Genomic DNA, 22976 nt, shown 5'->3' with positions numbered 1-22976 from the left:
CGGCACAGCCCTTGGCAATGTGTGCCCGGGTTGTGTGGGTTGGCTTATGTTCACCCCACCATGGCTGTCATGATCGGTGAGCCAAGAGACCCCAGAACAGTTTCGTGCAATAGATGTGCTGATGTACATCAGCCGACAGCTGTGGGCAGTTCACTGCAAATCTGGACATGTAAAGGGGCTGGAATTATGCCTCTTGTAGTCTGAGCACACATTAAGGCCATGATTCAATGCTGGTATCAATCCAAAAAGAAAAAGAAAAATGCCGATCCTCTCTCGTGTGCACCGTAACCCGTATGTAAACGCCTCATTACCTCCAGGTCATTATGCCTCTAATCCGTGCCCGTGTGTCTATTGCTCCATGACCTCCGCAGCACCCTTCCAAAACTCGCATCGATCCTTCTGACCGTCGTCAACGTTCTCCATGCGGTTGTTGTTGATCTCGAAGACGAGTCGCGACTGGTTGTTCTTGCCTCCCCACGTCTTCCATTCAGGCGTGTCCGCCAGCTTGTGCACATTCGGATCCAGGCTGCGGATGAACGAGATCCAGTAGTTCATCATGATGGGCACGACGGGCTTGTTGTACGTGCGGAAGCTGTCGGGCGTCGGGCAGGCGTCGATGCCGAAGATGGCCGGGGCCTCGAAGACGTGCGGGACGCCGAGTCCGGAGGCGGTGTTCGTCTCGTCCTGTACGTTGAAGCGGTAGGACCAGCTCACGCTCGAGAGATTCGAGGCAGCATAGGCGTTCAGGATGTTGTTGGCCGGGCAAATGAAAGTCGTCTCGCCATATGCTTGGCTCGCCGAGGGAAACCAGGCGTTGTGGTTCGGCAGGGCGGGCAGGATGGGGTATTTCTCGAGCATAGTGTCGGTTTGGTTCTGACCGAGTTTCGGGTAGTTATCTATCATGAAGTTTGCGAACTGATCTTGAGTCTCGACGTTTGCTGCGAAGACGGATCCCTCTAAATATAGGTGAGCATGAGAATTGGTGCCTCATCCGTACGCAACACTTACCATTCGATCCAGTCCCAAAGAGCACAGGGACTTTGATGAACTTTCCCTGGTCGTACATGGCGTATGGGTAGTCTTGAATGAGATCTCCGTCTATGCAGGGGGTCCAGTAGAAGTGCGGGTTCAGTTGTCGTCCGGGGAATGGCGATCCTGCGTTGGCTTCCTGTATCGCCTTGATGTCCTTGCCACGTAAACAACCCATTTGATCCTTTTCGTCTTTGCAGCCCAAGTTCTCCGTCGTCTTGTTAAATTGATATTCGAGCTCGTTTACGCGTGGCTGGGCGGGGAAAAATACGGATTCGGCCATGGCTCCCACAAACATCTTTTCGTCCTTGCCGCCGTGTGCTGTGAGATGAAGGGCGACTGAGCCGGCGCCTGCAGAGACTCCATGAATGACGACGTGATCCGGGTCACCGCCGAACTGCAAGAGTGAGCCAAACCAATGCTGATATGAAGGAGAAACTGGTATTCACCTTTGAAATATGAGTCTTGACCCATTTCATCATCAGTCGCTGGTCGAGGACTAAAGTTCATCAGCTTTGATTTCCACGGTAGTACCTTATTCAAGCTTACGTCCAACGTTGAGATCGCCGTCTTTTCGTACCCGCTCACTCGCCAGAAACCCCCACAAACCAACTCTGTAATTAAAGCCGACGAAGACAATGTTCTTGCCCGAAGTTTCAACCACTTGAGAGCCGTTCCAGTTTGGATTAGCATTGGAGGTGTAGCCTGGATGGTGTTAGTGACCTTCGACACCTGGTCCATGCATGAGAACAGAGTGAGACAGGGCACTCTCTGGCTTCAGCTGCACAACGACAGCCTTCAAGGGTCACCATACCTCCACCTTGGATGAACAACCATACGGGCAATTTCGAGTCTGGTGTTGTGTTGTTGGGCGACCAAACGTTGACAAACAAGCAGTCTTCATCTTGTCCTGCCGTGGGGTAAGAGGCGTCTGTTGCGAGACAAATCGAGCCAAACTGAGTGAGATGCGGTCAGCCACAGCAACCACCAAGCAGAAGGAAATTCTCACTTCAATAGCATCTGTTGTGCCCTCTTTCTTCTCCGGATCTTGCGGTGCTCGCCATCTCAAGTTTCCTATTGGGGGCGCAGCATAGCGCATCCCCAGGAACTGATTCACCCCGCTTGGCAGCACATTTCCTGAATAATTGGCGTAGCCGAGATCAACCGCGACCCTGGGCAGGTTGAGCTGTCACGCAGTGTTAGCTTGCATGCGTGGGGGAGGTTCTTTGAAATCAGGAAAATCGAACCTGATCCCGCGCGCCGATGTATTCACGGATGTTAAAGTAGAGAACGACAGTGAGGGCAGCTAATATCATGCTGGCGATGGCGAGCGGGACAAAGTGTTTCCTCCAGTTGAGGAAGCCCTTCCCCTCGAAGGCCGGGTTGAAATTTGGGCGAACATGTTTCCAGGTCATATGGTCCAAGAGCTGGTATCCCACGTGAGAGGAGCCGAAGCACTTAGCAAACCAGCTCATGAGGGGTTTGAGGAAGCCGAGCGAAGCGCAGCGCGGGGTGACTGGACGAGTAAGAGAGAGCGAGCTTTGCGAGGGAGAGTCTAAGCTAGCGGCGGCGGCATGTCGTTTCCGAGGAGGGATCCGTGCCAGTCTCACAGACTTGCTGCAGCGGGTGAGATGGCGCGGGTAGGACGCCGAAGATGAGGCCCCGATGAGATGGACGTACACGAGCCTCGTTCAGTCGTTGATGTTGGGCGGTTGGTGATTTTGCTGGATTTTCCCCGTCCCGGCAGAACCAAGAAAATAGGGGCCAAGACGTATGGAATTGGCGATGATATCTCTGAGAACAAGGTGGAGGGTTGAACCTTGGCAGTCCCCAAGAAATGGCTTTGTTGACAGGAACGGTACTTTGGCCTGCTGCCAACGGGAAGTGGGAACGCGGGTTCACTGGGGTATCTACCTGCTTACTGCACAGTTCCTCACCTGTCGACAAGTCGATCGATACGCTGTAAGGTACAGACAGATAATCTGCGACACTGGCACACGCACTCTGCGGAAACCGAACCTAGACCTGGGAAGCCACGCTCTGCAGAAGTGATGGGGGCACGGCCGCCTGTGTCATTGCACTGCCAAGTTGAAGCTGCAGTGACGTCGCCAGGGGACATGTCGGTATACAGGGGGTGATCTGGCTTCCAGAACCTGGCACATCCGAACGGGAGCCACTGGAAACACTGGAGCGGCAGCCAACAGGATGCTCTAAAGACGCCGGGTTTTGGCTCTATTCGGCAACGGGACGGCAGCAGTTCACCGACGAGGGACCCGCGAGGCCCATCTTCATCTCTCCAAGCCCGGAGCAGCCAGGCCGTCCGCTGTACCTACGCATACACTACCAAAAAGCGTTGTCATTGTAAGGTAGGTGTTCGTCGGAGAAGGTGGGAAGAGAAAGGTTTGCTCAACCGGGAACCTCGACTGAACAGAGTTTGACGCAATGCAATCTGCTGCACTGGCAACAGAGAGTCCCCGGCACGCTTCGCAGCAGACAGACGGTTCCTTCCCCGGCGCGCAGGGTGCTGCCGGCTTGGCGCTTCATCTGATAGATGAGGTTGAGTCTCTTGCTGATGCTGAACATGGCAACTGAGCAACACTGGACGAGCTTCCATCCTTGCTGTATCTCTGTCTTTCCTCTGCCAAGGTTCGTGTTGATCGCTATCGTTATGGGCGCCTCTTATCGCTTCCTCCATCGGGGTTCACTGCCTTTTTCTCTGTTGCATTTCGTTGGGCCTGGAGGGGAAAAAAGCTGGAAATTTCTCCGGGGACCGTGGCATAGATGAAGCAGAAATACTGGGGAAGTCTCCAGCAAACATGGGGACGGAGACTTGAAGCGAACAGAAATAGAGCCGATGAGACCGATGATACGATTAGACGCGTCCATTCGTTAGCGCAGCCTGCTTCAGACCTCCAGGCTTTCCCATCAGCGAGCAAGGACCTCATCTCGGTCCCGAGAATTCGTGGCTTAGATAAGCGAGACAGATGGCTTGATGCCAACCAACACTGAAGCTGAAGTCCCGTGATGCCGCCGTCAAGTCAGCAATCAATCCGTCCGCCCTGGACAAAGACGGGGCGTTGCCGTCTTACATCTTCTCACTGTCCGCCTGCCTGTCTTACTGCTGCCGCTGTGCGAGGAGCATCTTCAAGTGGCGGCTTGGCCCGCACGAAGCACCCACTCTGATCCATTGCAACGGCCAAAAATAGCAGCATGACCTCGCCCGAATGTTGTGTTTGGCGTCTCGCTCTTGTTGGCTCTTTGGGGGAGGGTGGTGCAAGGCCAGAACACCGTGAAGAGCTGTTGGACGCAGCCGCATGCGGATATCCCGAGTCTCGACGGCGAACCGCTGGCCTCCGTGTGTGGAGGAGGGGCGACTTGACATGACTGATAATGGCCGCCGACTCCTGTTGGTGCTGGGCGGTTGGCGGCGTGGAGGCGCACATACTTGTAGGTAAGGTAGTGAGTGGGTGTGAATCATGGTGGCTCGCAGAGAAAGGCGACTGGAGGGAGGACTGGTTGCAACATGCCACGCTTGTGTGATTCGACCAGTAGGCAGAAAAGACATTTCCCTATTATTGGGGTCTCAACTTGATTCAGTTAGGCTCTCTCCCTGCATATCGCAGTGGTGTTGCTCAGGGTCTGCATGTTTCAATCCCTCTCCGCCGCGTCAAGGCGGTATCTCGCAGAGAAACGCAGCACAGCGCAGTTCGACGGGAAGCCAACAGCCACTGTTTGATCTCATGTCCGAGGTAGACACCCAGCACCCCTGGCCTTTGGTTGGGGTGAGGGGACATACAATTGCGGTAAGAAGTTAACATTTCCATTCGAGTGCCAAGATCGGAGAGCGGGAGAAACACGTTTGGCGATGACCAAAGGCTTTCATGTGAAGGCAGTCAGCGCTCTCCAATGACAGACCGAAAACATGTTTGTTGGTGACAAAAGGCGGCATTCCAGCCATCCAACAGCCTGCAAAACGGGAATCTCAACTTGTGTTGATAAACAGGCGGTTAGCAACATGCAGTTGTGGGTGTGATGATATGCGTGTTGGTGGTGTTGGTGGTGCTATCTGTGAATTTCATGTTCCCCTCTGCCGCTAGACTGCTAGGCTAGGCCGGTGAGAATGTGAAGACAGTTGAAAAGAGACTAGCACGGCCAGAGACTGACCAGTAGACAGCAGGACGCCTGGAGCCGTGTGCTAACAGTCGATACTTGGGGCGCTGACCACAGTGAGGTGCTGTCAGGGAAAGGGGTCCCCTGTCCGTTTGGTTTGTTTCCCCCCGGCGGCTCGGAAGATCTGGGCCGGGGCAGAGCTACGCCATTGGCCAGCCCAGGGGGAATGGGTACCTTCCGCTAAGAAGTGACGATGCTTTTGCTGGGGACCAGCAGGCAGAGACTTAAGATCCCGACATGGCCCTTCAGGTAGCCATTAGCGTCGCTTCGCCACACCTTGCTTGCGTTCGCGCAGGTGCAGCCGCGAACGAGCGAGCCACGCTGATGCATCTGTGTGTGATCCCACACTCTTCTTCCCGCCATACTTTCACTTTCAGCCCTCGCTGGCCTGGTTCGCTTCTAGTTCTGCTTTGGCCTTGCTCTGCCTTTTTTGTCTTCCCCGTCTGCATTCATCTGCTGCAGAAGACTGCAGTTGCCCTTCTCTTCGTCTCAACGCCGGCCCTACAACTCCAGACGATTTCATCATGACATATCCCACCCGCCCCTCGCGCTCTTAGCTCACTTGCGACAACAATTTCGAGGCTCTTTGACCATGGCCTCCGGCACTGACATCCGTGGGGAAGGGGCGCCGCGGTCGTCCATCGAGAAACCCCCCATTCTCTCCCAAGATCCCGCCTTTGATCGATTGCCCGACGAAATCATCCAGCAGTATGCCTTCTGTCCCCCAGCTCTAGGCTGCAGCATTTCCTAACCCACCCTGCTCTAGGATTCTTCAGCTTACCGACCCCGACTCGTTTGCCTCACTCGTCCTTCTCAACTCGAGATGGCGTCAAGTCTCTCAGCAAGCGCAGCTTTACGCTCTCCACCTCTCGAAATGCGAATCCTACTCCGCGAGCCATCCTCTGCGCGAAGCCGACGTCAAGGATGAAGACCTTCCCCGACTCAGGCGATTGTTTGCCAGAGAAGTCAAGCGCAACCTCTTTGAAGCCTACCTGCGACCCCGCGAGACCGTTATCCGCTTGATATCCAATTCCATTAGCTCCTCGTCATGCCCGGGCGGCGAAGGGATGCAATTCAGTCCGTCGCCCCGCGGTCACCATGTTCTGGCGTACAACTCTTCTCGAATCTATGTGCTTGATATGAGAGGGAAAGAAATAGACGTCAAGAGGGAATTCAAGATCTTGCGCCGACCAGTTTCAACCTGCATAAAGGACGACGGCTCTACGTTGGCCGTCTTGTCCTCGGAAATGCAGGTCGATCTTTACGATCTTGAGCCGTCACCTCCCCGCCGCACACAGTCCCTGATCTTAGACCATGCCCCACGCACGATCGCCTTGTCGCCATGTGGTTCCGTTTTGGCTGCAGCTTATGAAGGCGGCATTGAGGTTTCGATGGTCAATCCAGGCGCATTGCCTACGGACAGGAGAGCCGTCAAGTGCGATGGTGTCGATTCCCTTTCTTTCTCTTTTGACGGAACACAGATCCTTGGAACTACTGTCCACTCATCGCCTCCCAACACTGTCATCCTGACCGCTCCCTACTACGACCCCGGATCCCAAATGGCGGATGATAACATCAGCGCTCTTTGGACGACTTCAATTCTCTTCCCCAATACGAGTCGAGATTGTAGTCATGCCGTGCTTCTTCAAGATTCAAGCCAGGAGGAGGCAGCTTGGACCTTTACTTATGATCGTAGCTTTGAGACTTTCAGGGCTGTACGCATCGACGACTTGCGCAACGGAACGACATATTTCACTGGTCCAAAGCCTCACCCGGCGTCTCAAGCGAAACTCACGCCGTGTACGCTCCCAGCAGCTACCTATCACGGCGACCTGGTCAGCGCCGGCTTCCAAGGCAAGGACATCTGGCTGTACGGTGTACCAGAAGATCTTGACGCTGTGCCCGAGTTCTCTTCTGGGTCCGATTCATCATCTTCTACGGGTCAAGGACGACGCAACAGCGGTCCTCCGTCCCGTTCATCCTCTGCGCGAGCGCAAGAGAACCCCAGAGTGCCGCAATGGCAGATGCTTTGCGACAAGCTGCGGAACACCTTTGTCTGGGGAGCCAAGATTGCAGAGCTTGAGGGCGTGAGCACTGTGAAATGGGTTTCTGGCTTTGGCGAAACATCCTCACAGGAACGTCTGGTCGTCGCGGCTCGCGGCATCTCCCCTACCAAATCCATCGTGGACGAAGACGACATCGACTTTATCGATGGCGGCAGGGTCACTCTGCTTGATTTCGACTACGGTATTGAGGACGGTGTTAGGACCGAGATTGAGATCGAAGTTGGCACAAGAGAACCTGAAGTCCTAGAGGAGGAACAGAGGGACATCGACACCGAGGTTGCTATTGTTCGCCGTAGGACTGTAGCACAGAGACGGGGTGATCGCGGTCATTTGATCCGTGCCGCCACCAGTGCTGCGATCCGAGGCAACCCTATGCCCTCAATTCTTCCTCTGCCACAGCCGAGAGAAGAACCTGAAACTGCCGAGGACGAGGACGATGACGACGACCCGCTGGTTCCCAGGCGTGTGGGTGCCGCGCCCCGCATCAATGTCGAGCAGCCAGCATCTGCTACTACCCGAGACGAAGGAGGTGAAACAGCTTCCATGATTGAGGAAGAAGAGGCCGTTGAAGCCCCTTACGCTCATGATGGACCGCGATCTACAAACACGCTCCGCCGCGCCGCAACCGCGGCTGCAATGAATCGACGTCGCAACCCCGCGCCTCCCGTTGCTGGGCCGGTTGAATATCGGCGTGCTGATGGCCGACGTGAGCATCCTCATGAGAGCGATGCTGACAACTGGGTTCCTCCGCCGCCGCCATACCAAAAGGAAGACCCAGGCGACTTGCCGTCTTTCTTGCGAAACGCTGCCATTACACCCAACGGTGTACATGTCCCGCCCCAGCCATCTAGGACACAGACAGCCGCGCCTACGATTGGATCAGCCTGGCCCTTGCCCAGTCGTCCGACTCTCACTCAGACATCTCCTCGTCCTCTTAGTTACCAGGAACCAGGCAGCGTCAGTCCTGCCAATACGAGCCAGCATCTGCGGGTCGCTAGTGACACCGCGCACGTGAGCCGACCTCGCACAGCGGACTCAGATCGACCATTGTCTATTCCTGTCTCTCGTGTGGACGATGAGGACGACATCTACGACGTTTCACCACCTGATTCTCCTCGGGTCGCGGCGAGGAGACCGAGTCAACCCGAGCCCACGGATGAACGCGAACGCATCGTTAGCGAGGTTTCAGTCATTTCGCCGATGAGCAGAAGGGTTAATTCCGACTTGGTATCTCCACAGGATTCTTTGGCTTCACCAGTCATTCATCAAACCCAGTCTCCTCCCTCTTTGGGCTTGGAAATACCATCCGCAGGCCTTGGTATCATCGCAGGGCCACTCATGTCCCAGCCAATCGACGATACTCATACACCCCTAGTGAGGCGTCTGTCGAACGCACAAACATGGCCAAGATCTGCTCAGCCTGCCAGTGAGCCCCAACTTGGCCCTGAGGTTGATCCGTTAGCCAGCCATCCGTACTCGGCTCCCGCGATCAATGCGAGTGTGGACATGATCATGGCTTCCGCATTGCCGCCTCCACCCAGAGCCGACCAGCTGGCTAGCTTACAGCACCATGATCAGCAAGCTCCCCCTCGGCGGCTTTCTGGTAACTTCAGTTCTGTACAGCGCGTTCCTGTCGGCAGTCGTAGGCCCGGTTCACGTAGAGCGTCCGTTCCCCAGCCTGGGCCTCCGTTGAGCGCAGAGCAACCCCCGGTACCGAACAATGGTAGCACTTCGCCCGTTGAGGATCAGCCACTCATCATCAGCACTCCTGGGGGCGTTGTGGGTGCCTACGACTTACCCACACGCCAACAGTCCAACCGCCGAGGGGAGATGCCTTTGTTGGCACCCATTCCTCGTCATCCTCGTCCGGCGCAAATCGGCCCCCTAAGGCCGACGGTGGAGCGGCTCGAGACTATATACAGCGTCAACTCGACTAACCCTGCTGCGCCGGGGCCCGCTGAGGCCTCCGGAAGTAGAAGTCTAATGCCGGCCTGGCTCCAGGCGCCGTCGACAGCTTCAGCTGGTCGACAGTCACATTCATCTGTCAGCCGTAAACCCAGCCGTGCCGAACGGAGTGCAGCCAAAAACATCAAGGACGCGAAAAGGCGAGGATGGAACGGCTCCAAGAAGAAGAAGAAAAAGAAGATTGACCCCGAGGTTGCCAGCACTGCTGCGTGGACTGATGTCTCGGGCGTGAGCCGAAGTGAACACCACGGCAAACCAGAAAAAGAGAAGAAGTGCATTGTCATGTGAGGACTTGGTCGGAATCTAGCTCTCCACTGGGGGCAGCGACTCTGCTCTCGTGTCTGGCTTGGATGCATTGACTCTTACGATTTGAATTTTAGCACTGGAGTTGGACAGGTCAAGAGACGGAAATCTGGTTGATTATTTTGGGCACTTAGCGCGGAAGGAAAAGCAGCATGGTGATGATTTGGAGGGTTTTAGATTTCCTTCCTACCTGCTAGGGTCCACGGGACAGCCATACTCTAGTCACAGTCGATATCTAATGACGATCAGCATGCGTCGGTCGACGATGTCATTTCTTAGCGTATACCACTTCTCAGTACAGACGTGCACAATCTAAATGTATAAATTCTCAGAGTTCTATCGTATTTTCGCACCTGCCTCGTTCACCAAGCGGCCGTGTCGGCTGTGTGCATCCAGACTTTATGGGGTAAGAAGCCTATTCCGTCTGACGGATCCTCTTCGCGACTTCCTCATATATTTCCTTTCGTTATCTACACGGCTTTTGTGATGGCCTACATATAAATACTCGACCGGCGACGAAGCCTTCAGCAAGTGTGGTGGACGAACACGGTCGGTTGTCACACCAAGCCGCCGTTTCACGGCAAGTACGCAATAGTTTCGTTCGAGGCGGGGAGACATTTATAGTGTTGAACTTTGTATGTGTATACTCTCAATTTACTTTGGGTACAGCACCTAGTAGGTGACCGACAACCATTACAAAAAAGCGACCGTGGGGTATAATAAATCCTTTCCAAACAAACGCCAAACGTATCCCAAGCCCATCAACAGGAACGCCGTCGCCCAGAGGAGAGAGGGCTGTAATCTAAACCAGATGAAAAACGGACTAAAAAGCAAGAAAAAGCGAACGTCTATGCGATCTTTTCTCCAAATCCCCATGCCAGCATGTACCGTTATCATCCCCCTCAAGAATAGTATAGAAACGAAAGTCTTTGCACCGTAGATAAGGGGGCAGAAGAAACAGGAATTACAAAGAGTGATAAAACGATTCATGAGAACTTGTCAACCCACATCAACCCCGACGTCGTCCATCAGACTTGCCTCGGGGTCTGCGGCACATAGGGCTTGCCGCGCCGCACGTCGCCCAGCTCGGCCTCCTCCATCATCTCCGTGAAGGACGTCAGCCTCTTGTGCCCGGGTCGCAGGACGGTGCGCGGGTCCGCGAAGACGTTGATGCTCTCGCTGCTCGGCTCGCGCGGGAGCAGTGGGTTCTGCGCGCCGGGCGGGCGCCGCCCCGAGTTCGGACGCATGCCGCGGATCGGCGGGACGGGGATCCCGGGGCGCTCCGGTGTGCGATCCGGCGGGGTGCGCGGCTTCACGGAGTCGCTCCTGGCCAGGCCGATGGGGGGCTGCTGGTGCGCGGCGAGCGTCGTGGCGGTGGAGGAGGAGTTGCGGGAGTGGTTGTAGGCGCTCCAGCCGGTGCGGGAGTTGTGCGAGTGGACGGTGGAGGGTGTCTTGAGGATGAAGTCGGTGCGGTTGGCGGCGTCTGAGATGGGGATGGGGTCAGAGATGATGTTGCCGAAGGAGGAGGTGGACGTTGAAGGACGGGGGCCGCCGCTGCGCTTCTTTTCGGATCGGATGGTTGTGTTGCGGCGGCGGCGGCGGGCGAGGAACAGGAGGAGGGCGACGCCGAGACCCACGCCCGCCAGGACGCCGCAGAGGACGCCAATGACGATGGCTGTCGGGAACGTGCTCCCGTTGTTGTTCTCGTCCTTGCTGTCGCCGTTGCCGCCTTGTTGGGCCGGCGCGGTGGCGGTCGAGGTTGCAGAGGCAGACGCTGCGGTGGTTTCGGGGGAGGAGGTCGCGACGGTTGTTGGGATCACGGTGACGCTCGTGATGGGCACGCTGGATGTAGCACCCGGCGTGGTCGTGGGCAGCTCGGAAGCCGGCACCGTGGTCGGTTTCTGGGTCTGGTTTGCGTCCTTCACGCACTGGTTCGCGCCGTTGCAGGTGTAGCCGAACGGGCAGCATTGCGTGCCGCACGTCGGCAGCTTGCTCTTGAGAGCCGTGGTCTTGATCACGGCGTCAGGGTGAGCGTCGGGGTCTTGCAAGGAGACGGCGCAGTTGATGGGCGTGATGCGGTCACAGTTGCTCCCCTCGGGACAGCAGAGGACGGTGGTGTTGCCGGCCAGGGCGATACATGTCGAGCCCGACTTGCAGCAGAAGGACGAGGGCAAGCCGGTGCCGCTGCAGGGCGAGAAGCCTTCGGCTGCACATGTCGACTGTCGTTGGAAGATGGAGGGGAGAGAGGCTGCGTGAGCCGAGGCGAGGAGGATCGAGAGCAGCGTGGCTCGTGTGCATTTTCGTAACCTCGCCATAGCTGGGGGATGATGTCGAGTGTATGCCGTGTAATCGGCCAGATCCTTTTAGCAGAGCGCGTCGTGCGAAAGATTGACAAGTTTGCGTGGAACACAGTTCTTGCTCTTCGGAGTCAACCGCGTGTGTAAGTCAGAGGCAGGTGGTGGTGTGTGTCAACAGGTAGAGAGGACAAAGAGAAGACCAGAACCGTCGGCGGTTTTCGAACAGAGGCACAAAGGTGTAGAAGTAGGTCGAGGCTCGGAGACGTTTCGTGGTAGGGCGAAGACAAGTAGACAATGAAGTTGTCACTATTCGTGGAGTGATTTGTGAGAACAAGGAAACGACTACTTAGTTGTTCATCGAGTAGGCAAAGAGGCCGCACAAAAGAAGCGAGGACACGGCCCAAGGAAACGGGCAATGATGACCTCAGAGAAAGAAATGAATGGAATCAGATGTCGGGTAGGAAGAGGAAAGGAAGAATCGTTCGAAGGATGGGCTGGAAGATGACGATTCTGTTTCCACCCGACGTTTAGACAGAGGCCGTCCAAACCCAATCTTTTTTCGTCCTGCACATATCGCGGCAAGGCGGCAAGGGGCCCTCTACAGCCTCCAGTTCAGCTCTGCCACTCGGCAGGAGGACTCCCACGGCACCCATACGCAAGAAGCAGTCTAGCAGACTTTTTTCCTTCCTCGCCTGCTGCGCGGCTGCGAAACGATCGAGCTTGGGGTCCTATGCATAGGACGGTAGCCACCCGATCGACCTATGCTGCTTGGGGACCCGGCTGGACGGTGGCCAACCAAGCGGCCAGCGGGCGGCATCGCGGTGACTTGGAAGGGTTTTGCCTGCAAAACTCCTATGCAAGCGCGACTGGATCGCAGGGCATTGCTGCTATTCCTCGTCCGGAGCTGGGGTAAATGGGGTGGAGCGATGGTGTTGCACGAGCCGTATGGTTTGGTTTGCAATATCTCTGGTCCCCAGCGTTGCAGCGCTTCCTACCTTACGACCCCCAAGATTGGGCGGCTCAGAGTCTGGCCTTGAGGCAGTGCAGGTCTGGGTAGTCGCCGGGCCGTTGAAAACGAGAGGCTCTCGACGAAGCGCCGGAGAGTCGTCGCATGTGGGCCCCCGGTCCCCTTGAGCGGCGGCCGGTTCGAGCAATTTCTTGTGGTGAAGGCCAAGTTGTGAGAGGTTGAGACTGCAGTGCAGCGAGAAGCCGCCGACGAACGAAAAGGCGAAGGGGTCGCTGCGCAGTGCCAGAGTGTAGCCGCGCACCGCAAACGCGCGCCTGTGATTCGCCGACGGCGTCGACCACACGGCGGCCCCTGCATCTGATGCCCTGGGGCGACTCCATTGTGCAGTGCAAGTGCCCCACGCTCCCTGTTGTCGTTCCCTTTTTAGCGTCCGTCCCTCTGCTATTGTCTTTTGCTTTTTTCCGGCTTGTCTTCTTTTGGGAACCTACTGTTAGTTGGCCACTATTCCCACCGTTCTTCTGCATAGACAACGACGCCAGGAATAAGTCGGTATTAATTGAGGCAACTTGGCCAGGGAAACAAGGTTATTCATCAGGTTTTCGAAGCGAAGATGCCCTTGCCGGAGCCAACGTCCAATAGGCCGCCGCCACCTCATGCGTCCAAGCCACATGTGACGTACGCCTCCATTCCAGCCACTCGCCTCCTGGTATGTGGCATTTGGCCCCCGGCTTGACATCAGCTCCAGCTCCAGCTCCGCTCTCTTCCGGGCTCCCTCTCGGCGGCGGTCACAAGACCCGTCCCCCGTCTCGCGAAAGCCTCACCTTGGGGCGCCCGATCGGCAGCCGGCAGGACCTCGCTGCCACTGACAAGCCGCAGAGTCTCCCCAAAGGAAGAAACCGGACCATTGACAGCGGCCACGACCCAACGGCCTCCCCAATACGCGGTAGGCCTTGCCCGTCCGCTGCAGGGCCAGCATCATCAACCCGTCTGGTCTCCTTCAGCTTGTCAAGGGGGGAGGCGTGTGTTGTGGCCGATGTTCGTCTGCAAGTCAGTGCCGTGCAAATGTGCCCGAGGCAAGAACAACCCAACGACGACCACGTCCCATCGTCGCAATCGCCGTCGGTGTAAGTCGGACATTTCCCAGGGTCCCCATCTCCAAAATGTGAACCCCTCCGTGATCTACGTCAAAAATCCGCCTTGTCAACGTTTTCTCCCCCCCTCCCCTCCATCCTCCCCCCTCCAGTGTCGCGCCTGTCGCGCCCCTCCGAACCAACAGGCCCCGAAAATCTTCAACCACGCCCCTCCCACGCATCAAGACGGCATTCGTCAAAAATGCCTAACTGACAAAACAGAATCCTCCCCCCGCCAGAAACAGAGAATCGCACGCCCGATCCAGTGGTCTCTCCTCATGTCCTCCTGCATCTGCAGGGCCCCCTTCCTTCCCTCCACCCCCAGAGACAACCTCTCAAATCTCGAGGAATGGGTGCAACTTTGATAGTCATAAACTCGGCAAAGGGAGAAGAACCATACCATACCGCCAATATGGCAAAAGACAAATAGCAGCCGCAGTTCGGCCCATCACGTGGGTACCCATGAAAGGCGTGACCTACCTACCCTACCCCCTGGCCCTGGGCCTGCTCTGCCGTTTTCCCTGTTTTCCTGCCTTTTCGCTCGTCCCCTAAACCCTTTCCACTGCCTATCAACCCATTTTCCCAGCCCCAAAGAGGCCGAACGACGGAGGATGCCCGGCAACGGAGACGAATTGCCAGCCCAAGACTCCATCTTTGCCAATTCACGATGATTCACACTCCCGCGCGCTGTGACTCGAAAACGGCGGTGAACGTATTTTTTTCGACTCCCTGTGTCGCTTTTCGTTTTCCTTCCCGCCCTGCCATCATCCATCATCCACGTCCCCTGCCTTTTCTTGAACCGTGGGGTTGGAAGTGGGCTCTCCCGTCCCTCGTTCTTCCGTCATCCAAGACAACGAACCCAAAATGCTAGACCACACACCCCTGCCCTGTCTCTCGTCTGTTCAGATATGCCCACACAGAAAATACCAACAGAGGGGTGTATTGTAAATTCAAGCATTGGAATTTGCAGGTGAAGATCAAGAACAAGACACACTCTCGGTGTATCTTCCTCACAGTTATTCCAATACTGTGATGCCTTTTTCCCCAATCTACACACACCCCAAGAGACTAAGAAAGAATTGAACCATGTGACCTCCTCTATGGAACCTCCAGACCGCACGAGAGGCGCAAAACACCTCCCGTTTTCCCCATTCCCATTCCCATCCTCGTCAACCACCGTCCTATCACCCGTCACAAATTGTCATTGACCCAAGAGCCCTGACGTCGATGGCGGGCAGCATGGGATCTCTTTTTCACTCTCTCTGCGTCGCGAAACGTGAGTGAGAGAAAAACGCCTCGGCCTCTCTCCATAAACCCTGCCACTTACACCCTGGACGGGTTTCCTCATCCGTGCAAACCGTCGGCGTCGGCTAAGAAACAACACGGAACAATGAATAACGTCAGGTGGACAACGACGACGGGCAAGACCCCGGACAATATCTCACCGAGGCCCCTGCCATCCCTCACCGCTACCTACCGGCCGGAACCGACACTGACCTAGGTGAGTGAGTGCTACATACGTACTACCTCACGCACAACCCCACCTCCGGCATCGCAAGCACGAGGACTGCACCGTCTCGTCGTCTGTGAAAGTGGCGGGTGGGGCTGGGGTGGAAAGGAAGGGTTTCCAAGGGAGACTGGAGCGCGGGCGCGTAAAGTGCTCACGCATCGTTCAAATGTCTCAGTCGATCTAGATATTCTCCTCGCGGTAGGAAAGAATGACCAATGACGATTTACAGCTGGCTCAAGAGGTGAAGAAAGACCTGGGGGAAACACGAAGTTACAATTCTGCGAACCTTTTTTCGTGCTTACTCGTGCCAAACAAGTCGGAGCCAGTCGCCTTCCATCGGACGGACGCCTGCATGGGCGCGCACACAATGCCAGTGTCCCTCCTCAACCCGTGATGGGATGTGTTCCCGATATTCCCGTCAAGTAGACAGACCGAATCCACGTCCCCAAATAAACCTCTCACCAAAGATGAAGACTTTCTTTTTGGTTTGGCTTGGAATCGTCCCATGGTGCTGACCATCCCCACCCCCTCCATCTCTGTAAGTCGTAGGTAAGCTTCGGCTCAAGTGCTTCCAAAGGGAAGGTGGTGGTTGATCCGCCACACCAATCAGCAGTGCGGTCGTAGTCCGACACCCCTCCCCCCCCCCCCCCCCCCTTGACGCAGACTGGCCCAGACACTCGAACGATGGACACCAGTGAATTTGCTGCTGTCGAGTGCTTGCGAATCATTCACAGACCTGTGCAAAAAGACACGAATCATACCGAGAGAAAACCCTGAAGGTAATCACTTTTGAAATTGTTGGGTATATTTGGTATTACATGAATCCCAATTCCTGCTCGATTCGCCCCGATGACTCTAAAGAGTGAATGCGGTCGATCGAGCCCACCCCGTGTGTAAGAAGTCAACAGGGAAGCTAGCCCATCACAGCTCCCAGAGCCCTTCTTTCGTTTCCATCCGATCCAGTCCAGATGCACCGAAATGCTTGTTTCCCGAATGTCCCAAAAAACCCTAAAACTCCGAATGAAGGCGCCCCGATTCCTTGGCTCATGCTGAGGTATAATGTAGAGAGGGGAAAAAACGAAGATGAGATCAGGCGGAACCCTAAAAGATTGTCCGGTCTGATGAAAAGGGAAAATGTATCGTTCATCGCATCTCGTATCTCCAAGCGCATGTCAGGGCCTCATCCCAGCTGTTACCCGTCCTGTCTGTCATCCATCGTCATCGGTCATCCTGGCAGCCAGGCCTAGCTGCCCCGTGTGTGAACCCTCTCAGAGATAAAGTTGTCCAAAAAGAAGAAGAAAGTGTGGTCCAAGTGTCTTTGCTCTCTCGTAGTTCATGTCCGCTCCGTTCGCCTTGCGGCGGTGTCCTTCTAGTAACCCTGAAGCAACCTGGGATCAGGTTGGTGTAAATCAGAAAAATGTGGTATCAAAACAATGAAATGCAAATAAAAGAAAAATGGTTGAATGTCCAGCAGAGCAAGACTGGCTTGCAGCAGCCCCGGTTCACGCGAAGGGAAGTTGGCGATTGCCCGCATCACCTTTGCGGAGGCGATACACATACCACGCGGAGAGGGGAAGGCCTCTCTACTGATGTGCACAGCCCGGGACCAGCCAGGCCGTTTACATCAGCAAAAAGTCCCAGCCCTTCATCTGCATGACATCCCGCCAGTGGATGTATGGTACCGTCTCCGACCCATGCGAGGAGCCGGGGCTGGCAGCGGGGCTACCGCTGCACTTGATGCTACCAGTCTGCGTCCAGACTTCGTTGAGGAGCGAGGCGAGACGACCAAAAGAGCCGTAGTCGGAAACGTCGCCAAGCTGAGAGACGCGGTCATCGAAGAGGGCGCGGAAGGAGCTGTCAGGCAAGCTGACGGAACCACCAATGAGGTAGACCCAGACGAGACTGCGGTCGAAGCCTCCAGGTCCAGAGGGAATAAGCTGGAGGACGTTCGCGAGCTTCTCAACAAGGCCAACGCAAGAGGGCTGGGCCGGGTTGAAGCCGGGGACCAAGCTGCAGAGGTAGATGCGCGCAGCGATGCGGAAGGCAGCCGTGATGTTCTTGGAGAGCTGCTTGGGAGAGAGGCTACCGTTGGTGTTGTAAGGCATCTTGGGGCTAGGCTCGCCCATCTCGGTCAAGTTGATCTGCTCACCGAGGGCGTGGACATGCTGGCAGAGAGTGATGTCGTCCATGCCGCTGCCCTTGAGATTCTCGAGGCAGGCAATCTCAGAGATGAGGTACATGACACGGTCCTCGCAGCCCATGAGCTCGCGGAGGCCCAGGCTGGGTATGGTTGACAAGTGCTTCTCGCGGTAGGTGTGGGCGAAGGTAGGTGCCTGTCCTTGCATCGTGGCGCCAAGGATGTCAATCCAAGAGGTCAGGGTCATGTTGAAGGGAGTCTGAGAGACGGGCTCGTTGGGATCTGACACCACGCGGGGAAGATCAAGCTTCTGGACGAGACTGATGGCCGCCTGGAAGTGCTGGTGCCACGGGATGTCGGGCAGAGAGTCATCATAGCGACCGACAACACACTGGAAGAAGATGAGACCCAAGGCGGCCTCGAGAATCTCTTGGTGGTTCTCGTCCTTGTTGAGAGCATCGCACAAGGAGGAAATTGTGGCATAGCGGTGTCTCATGATGTCCTGGTCAATCTCCTCGCCGGGGACGTTCATGGTTGCCTTGTAGTGCTGGGCGGCGATGCTGAGGCAGCAGTGCAGGTAACCCTTGTTGCTCTGCAGAGCGGGGAGGATCAGGTCAGAGCCTACGGAGCCGTGCTGGTTGGACTCGAGGATTGGGAAGACGGTGGGCAGAACGAATTGGATGAAGTGGTCCAACAAGCGCTGGTCGTTCTCGTCAAGCTCGACTGCGACTTGGCGGTTGGACATGGCGGGGCCATGGGAGAAGTCGAAGAAGTTGACGTTGAGAGCCTCCTCGCTCAGGGACTCCTTGCGCTCGGAGTAGACCTGCTCAGTCCACTCGCCCTCAAGAGGAACCGAGGAAGGCAAGATGGTGCCGGCGGGCGGGGGAGTCTGGTAGGTGCTGAAGGTTGAAACATGCGACTCTCTCAGAGTGGGCACATCGTTCATGTAAACTTGGCGTTCCGTCTTGACATCGATCTCGTACGGCGAAGGGAAGGCGCCGAACATAAAGTCAGGGTGCATCTGGGGGTTGTAGGCAGCATACTCGGCAGTGGGCGGGCTGTTGAAGTTGAAAGCCGTGGAAAAGTGCGAGTCGATGGAGGCGGAGCGGGTGCGGTCAAGAGGGTCTGAGAAGGTGGCAGAGGTAGGCAAGGAGTGCGACAGGCCGGGAGGAGAGCCGACGGAAGTCTGGATGGTGTGCGACGCCTTTTCCGAGAGCTTCTTGCGCTTGATGATCATCTTGATGTCGTCCTTGTGCTTACGGCGGGCATCGTTGTTGCTCCACCACATTGGGCGCTTGTATTCGCATGTCAAACCAAGGTGTTTGCAAGCGGAGCACATTGGCGAGCCCTCGTCGCACTTCTTGCGGCGTAATCTGCAGGTGTAGCATCCTGTGGGAGAAACAAATTAGTCTGGAAGCTTCAATGGGTGAAAATTGGCGGTTGTTGCGTTGCGGCTCGGAGCAGGTGTAAGTGGCAAACTCGGGTGTAAGCCGAGAGAGCAAGGTTGAGAGTGAGAGAGAGCTCAAGCTGTGCGATAACGGCAAAGATGAGAAAGGACGATACAAGAGACATAAACGTACCTGTCCTGGAACGGCGGTGCATCTGTGTCTTTGCCTTGGGGTTGGCGCTGTTGGCATTGCTGGATTTGCAGGCCGACTTGGCCTTCGCAGAAGATGCGACGGCCATGTTGACTGCAGCTGTTGATTTCATGAAGTCGCTACGACTGTGGTTGGGGGGTAGTGTTGACATTTGTACCCTTCTTGTGGCTCGCGATGGAGGTACCTGCGTTGAATGGCAAGCCGAGCAGCTTCGTCTAAGCTGTAGGCTGGGCTGGGGTGGTGCGTGGGAGGGGAGGGAAGCGGACGAGGGTCGGGGGTGGGGGGGGGGGGGGGGGGTGTGAGGTGAGTGATGTGCAGTGGACCGTCCTAGACCGGGGTGATCAGGGACAAGGATGCAGCGAGGAGGGGGGTGTGGCAGGAACCGTTGCACTGTACGATGACTGCGCGGAATGGCACTGTGCTCTGGACTGGGGAAAGGCGGCCAGGGGTGCAACCAGGGTATGAGAGCAATCAGGTGCGTGCCTTGGATGCCGCTCTTCTGATTTGCCGTGCGGTCGAGAGAATTTGACGAGTGAGCGGCCGGTTCTCTGAGGTATTCTCCTTGGCACCCACGCAGGAAAAGCGGGACGTCCTTTCGGAAAATGAAGACAGCGAGAGATGAGGAGTCGAGTCGGGTCGATTCGAGTCCAGGGCCTGGCAGGGTAGGGCAGCTCGGTAGGGCAATCGCAGACGATGTGATGTGTGTGTGTGTGTGTGTGTGTGTGTGATGGTCGGATCAGAGAAATGTCTGTTCGCTGGTTCCGCTGTCAACGCAATTTGAGATGGGAGACCGGGTTGTTTGTCGGAAGGCTGGCTGGCTGCTCGTTGCTGTCGTCCAAACCCAATTCTCAGTCGTATCAGATTATTAAATTATTCCTTTGCTTCCTTGTCGATCTTGTTCGCTTCGTCAACTGAAATCAGTCTCGTCTGCGGCGGGGTTTGCAATAATTGCAAATGCGTGTGTGATTTTGATGGGTGCAGTATATGCAGTGTTTTGTGTCGAATGAATGACTGGTTTTCAAGCAAGGCCGGCTTGCCTTTCAACTGGATATTATCGATGAACTCGAGTGGTTGGGGTTCGGAGGGTGGAGGGAGATAAAAACACGATATGAAAAAAGAGAGAGAAAAACCTCGGACAACACTTGGATCGCTTTCCTTCTTCCTGACTTCTACAACACAACAAGAAGAGAAGCCAAAAGATAGCCGCTGGTGATGGATGGCCCAAAGTCTTATATTGTGGCCGCCTTCATCATGGCCATCTTCTTCTTCGTTGGCCAACTCGCCTGTGACCGCATCTCAGAGGCACCATCTGCTGTTGGCTACGTAGCCTGCCAGTAGTCTTGTTCTAAATTTGGACACACCTCCATCGAGCCCTTCCCAAATGTGCTCTTGTGTGTGCCTTCGTGCAGCCGGGCCAACATAGACACAAGGCAGGCCGGCCGGCCGCACTCACTCGAGTGCGTAAGACTTGGGCCTGCGCTTACAGGTGCCAATGAGAATGGGCCGCCAAACATGGTCGCACTCGGGGTTGGGGGGGCCATCGTTGGACTTGGACCCCACCCGAGAATAGAATAGGAATAGGAATGGAGAGACATCAGAGAAGAGGGGGGAGAGGAGCTTCCAAAGGCCCGACATGGGTCAAGGTAACTGTCGAGGGACTAAACGGGCAAGACGGTCGACGCCTGCATACGGTGGCTTGCCAAAGCTGACCTCTGTATGGTAGACGGTCTCCCATCTGGGCCCCGGTATGCCTTCAACCACACGGTCCACACGCGATGCAGAGACATGCAGAACCATACATGGGGGGTTTGCTGTTTGCTCAACCCGACTTGCCAACTTTGTAAGCACTCATCTGGCCATCTGCCTCCCGGCTGTCCGCCGTCGATACCGCGTCCAATACCTCGCCCGGGTGCTGTCCGCTCGCCGTCCCTGGTGCTGATCTCCAATATCAGCATGAGTGTGTTACTGGCGATGCCCAAGTGTTGTGGCCCGGACAGATGCAAGCTCATTCCGCGGCATGGTCCTGCGCTGCCGGAGCTGCAAGAACACAGAGCTGGCGTGTCTTGCCCGTTGTCTCCCCGTGTTCCCGATTTCTGCATTCCGATGCCATCGATGTGTGACCCTCTTGGCCGCAAACTTGGCCTGTCATGACACGATGCGGGCGAGAAATTCGGGGGCCGACATATGGAGAGACGGCACAATGGCTGGCTGGGCTCATCCTTGCAGACAAGGTCCGTCTACTGCACCGTCGAGCCCTCTTCTGCGAACAAGCTCCGTCTTGAGGTAGTACGCACTTGCATGGAGCTCGCCAACCACCAACAGAGCCTTCAAAGCATGTGGAGCTCAACTCAATTTTGAAAGGCCGGAGTTTTCAGCGTCGGCGAGAAGGCGATGAAAAGTACAAGGGAAAGAGGCCCAACTTCGCCGGCCCTACCAACCTTGTTCTTGCGATAGCCCTGTCTCTGGCAGACGAGGTGGATTCATCCGATCATCCCATGAGAAGCCTCGCTCCACGCTTGCATGATGGATAACGATGTGCGGGACCTGACTTGCCCGTTGGGCTCCCACTCAGCATCTTCAAATTTGGCAATTAGCCTGCAAAGGTTCTGGGCAAGATCTTCAATCTTGGCAGTATGTTGCGGTTGCGATTTCCTCGTCAGCCCTTTGTCCTTTGCCTTTGTTCCAGTCCTAGATCTTCAGCAGAGCTCTTAGCGAGGTCAGAGCCAGACCTCAGTCGTCGTCGTCGTCGTCGAGGGCTTGCTGAACTGGACTGACGATGCAGAGTTGCTGCAAAGAGAATCCACAAATCAGAATGACCAGAATGGCGGTCAAGTGCCGGATTGGCTGGTGCACCCGGCCAGTCGCCGTCGGTTGAATGTGGCTGCCGGAGTTGCTCAAGACGGTGGAACCAGGACCTTCTGTCGTGCATGGTGAGCGTTCAGGGTTGGCGGGAATGGAGAAAGAGAGAAAATACCTCTCCCATCGTGGAGGCAAGCGTCCCGTCGTCCGTCAGGTCAGAACAAGGACAATGGCAATGGCGTGCAAGCTGTGCGATCCGAGGGCCCGTCGAAGGCGGAAGGATTTTCAGAGCCTGGGTTACAACAACGGCGACGATGACAGGGGCAGATGCTTGTCTCTCCCCAGTTTTCTCTGCTTTCTTTTCCAACGAGTGGTTGCGTGCTTCGCAGTCGTCTCGTACGTCTCTAGCGTCATTGTTCGCCAGTCGAGGGCTCTTTGTCAAAAAGACCTTCTGCCACGTTGATTCGACGAGAGGTGTGACGAGTTGAAGTCTCGTGCAGGGCTTCGGGACCAACCGTTTATTAGCGCCTGTGATGCGGCAGGGATTTAAGCTCTTGCCAGAGCGCCGCAACGGCCCCGGATTGGCTGCTGGGTCCTGCAGCCAGAAGAATCGTGCATGATTATTGACCAAGGGTCCCTCGCTAGCTCCACAGGCGGAGAGGAGCTGTGGCCACTTGAAGGCGGGAGCGCAGCAACTGACAGGGGCTCTGCTTGCGGGGTTTGCATGCCCGCCCCACATTGTCCGCCCGCTAGAGGGAAGAGCGCTGCAGCCACGGGCACGTCCCTCAGACCTATGTTCAACAGCCCAATCTGCCCGTACCTGCTCTGAGAGTGAGTATTTCGGCCAATCACATCCTCCTAATACTCTTCTCCTCTCTCTCAACAAGGCAGGTTTCTGTCTGCACGCAAGACTCGTCGGGCAAGGTCCGCCGATGATCTCCCGCCGATAATGGGCAGCTGCCCATGAACGGCGGACGGACACGGAACACCCTAGGTCGTCATCAT

At 56.1% G+C, this 22976-nt stretch overlaps 4 protein-coding genes across 4 annotated transcripts; 1 reads left to right on the top strand and 3 right to left on the bottom strand.

The window, feature by feature from the left end:
* Nucleotides 1-348: 348 nt before the first annotated feature.
* On the bottom strand, nt 349-2504 carry Ache-0 (Acetylcholinesterase; the record flags this gene model as incomplete). The annotated part of the gene is made up of 7 exons (XM_037315887.1): nt 349-956; nt 1009-1426; nt 1479-1528; nt 1579-1734; nt 1844-1985; nt 2039-2215; nt 2277-2504. The coding sequence occupies 7 exons, from the start codon at nt 2502-2504 to the stop codon at nt 349-351; spliced, it is 1779 nt and encodes a 592-aa protein (XP_037186025.1).
* Nucleotides 2505-5791: 3287 nt separating this feature from the next.
* Nucleotides 5792-9518, top strand: CGCA056_v000625 (uncharacterized protein; the record flags this gene model as incomplete). The annotated part of the gene is made up of 2 exons (XM_037315886.1): nt 5792-5907; nt 5966-9518. 2 exons carry the CDS (start codon nt 5792-5794, stop codon nt 9516-9518), a joined length of 3669 nt encoding a protein of 1222 aa, XP_037186026.1.
* Nucleotides 9519-10561: 1043 nt separating this feature from the next.
* CGCA056_v000624 (uncharacterized protein) lies at nt 10562-11848 on the bottom strand (the record flags this gene model as incomplete). The annotated part of the gene is made up of 1 exon (XM_037315885.1): nt 10562-11848. The coding sequence occupies one exon, from the start codon at nt 11846-11848 to the stop codon at nt 10562-10564; it is 1287 nt and encodes a 428-aa protein (XP_037186027.1).
* A 5208-nt stretch (nt 11849-17056) lies between these two features.
* Nucleotides 17057-19260, bottom strand: adv-1 (Transcriptional regulatory protein pro1; the record flags this gene model as incomplete). The annotated part of the gene is made up of 2 exons (XM_037315884.1): nt 17057-18963; nt 19155-19260. 2 exons carry the CDS (start codon nt 19258-19260, stop codon nt 17057-17059), a joined length of 2013 nt encoding a protein of 670 aa, XP_037186020.1.
* Nucleotides 19261-22976: the final 3716 nt, after the last annotated feature.

Source organism: Colletotrichum aenigma (genome assembly GCF_013390185.1).
Source record: "Colletotrichum aenigma strain Cg56 chromosome Unknown KSG_Cg56_contig01, whole genome shotgun sequence".
Classification (NCBI taxonomy): domain Eukaryota; kingdom Fungi; phylum Ascomycota; class Sordariomycetes; order Glomerellales; family Glomerellaceae; genus Colletotrichum; species Colletotrichum aenigma.
Note: the sequence above shows the minus strand (reverse complement) of the source record. Positions and strands in the feature narration are given on the sequence as shown.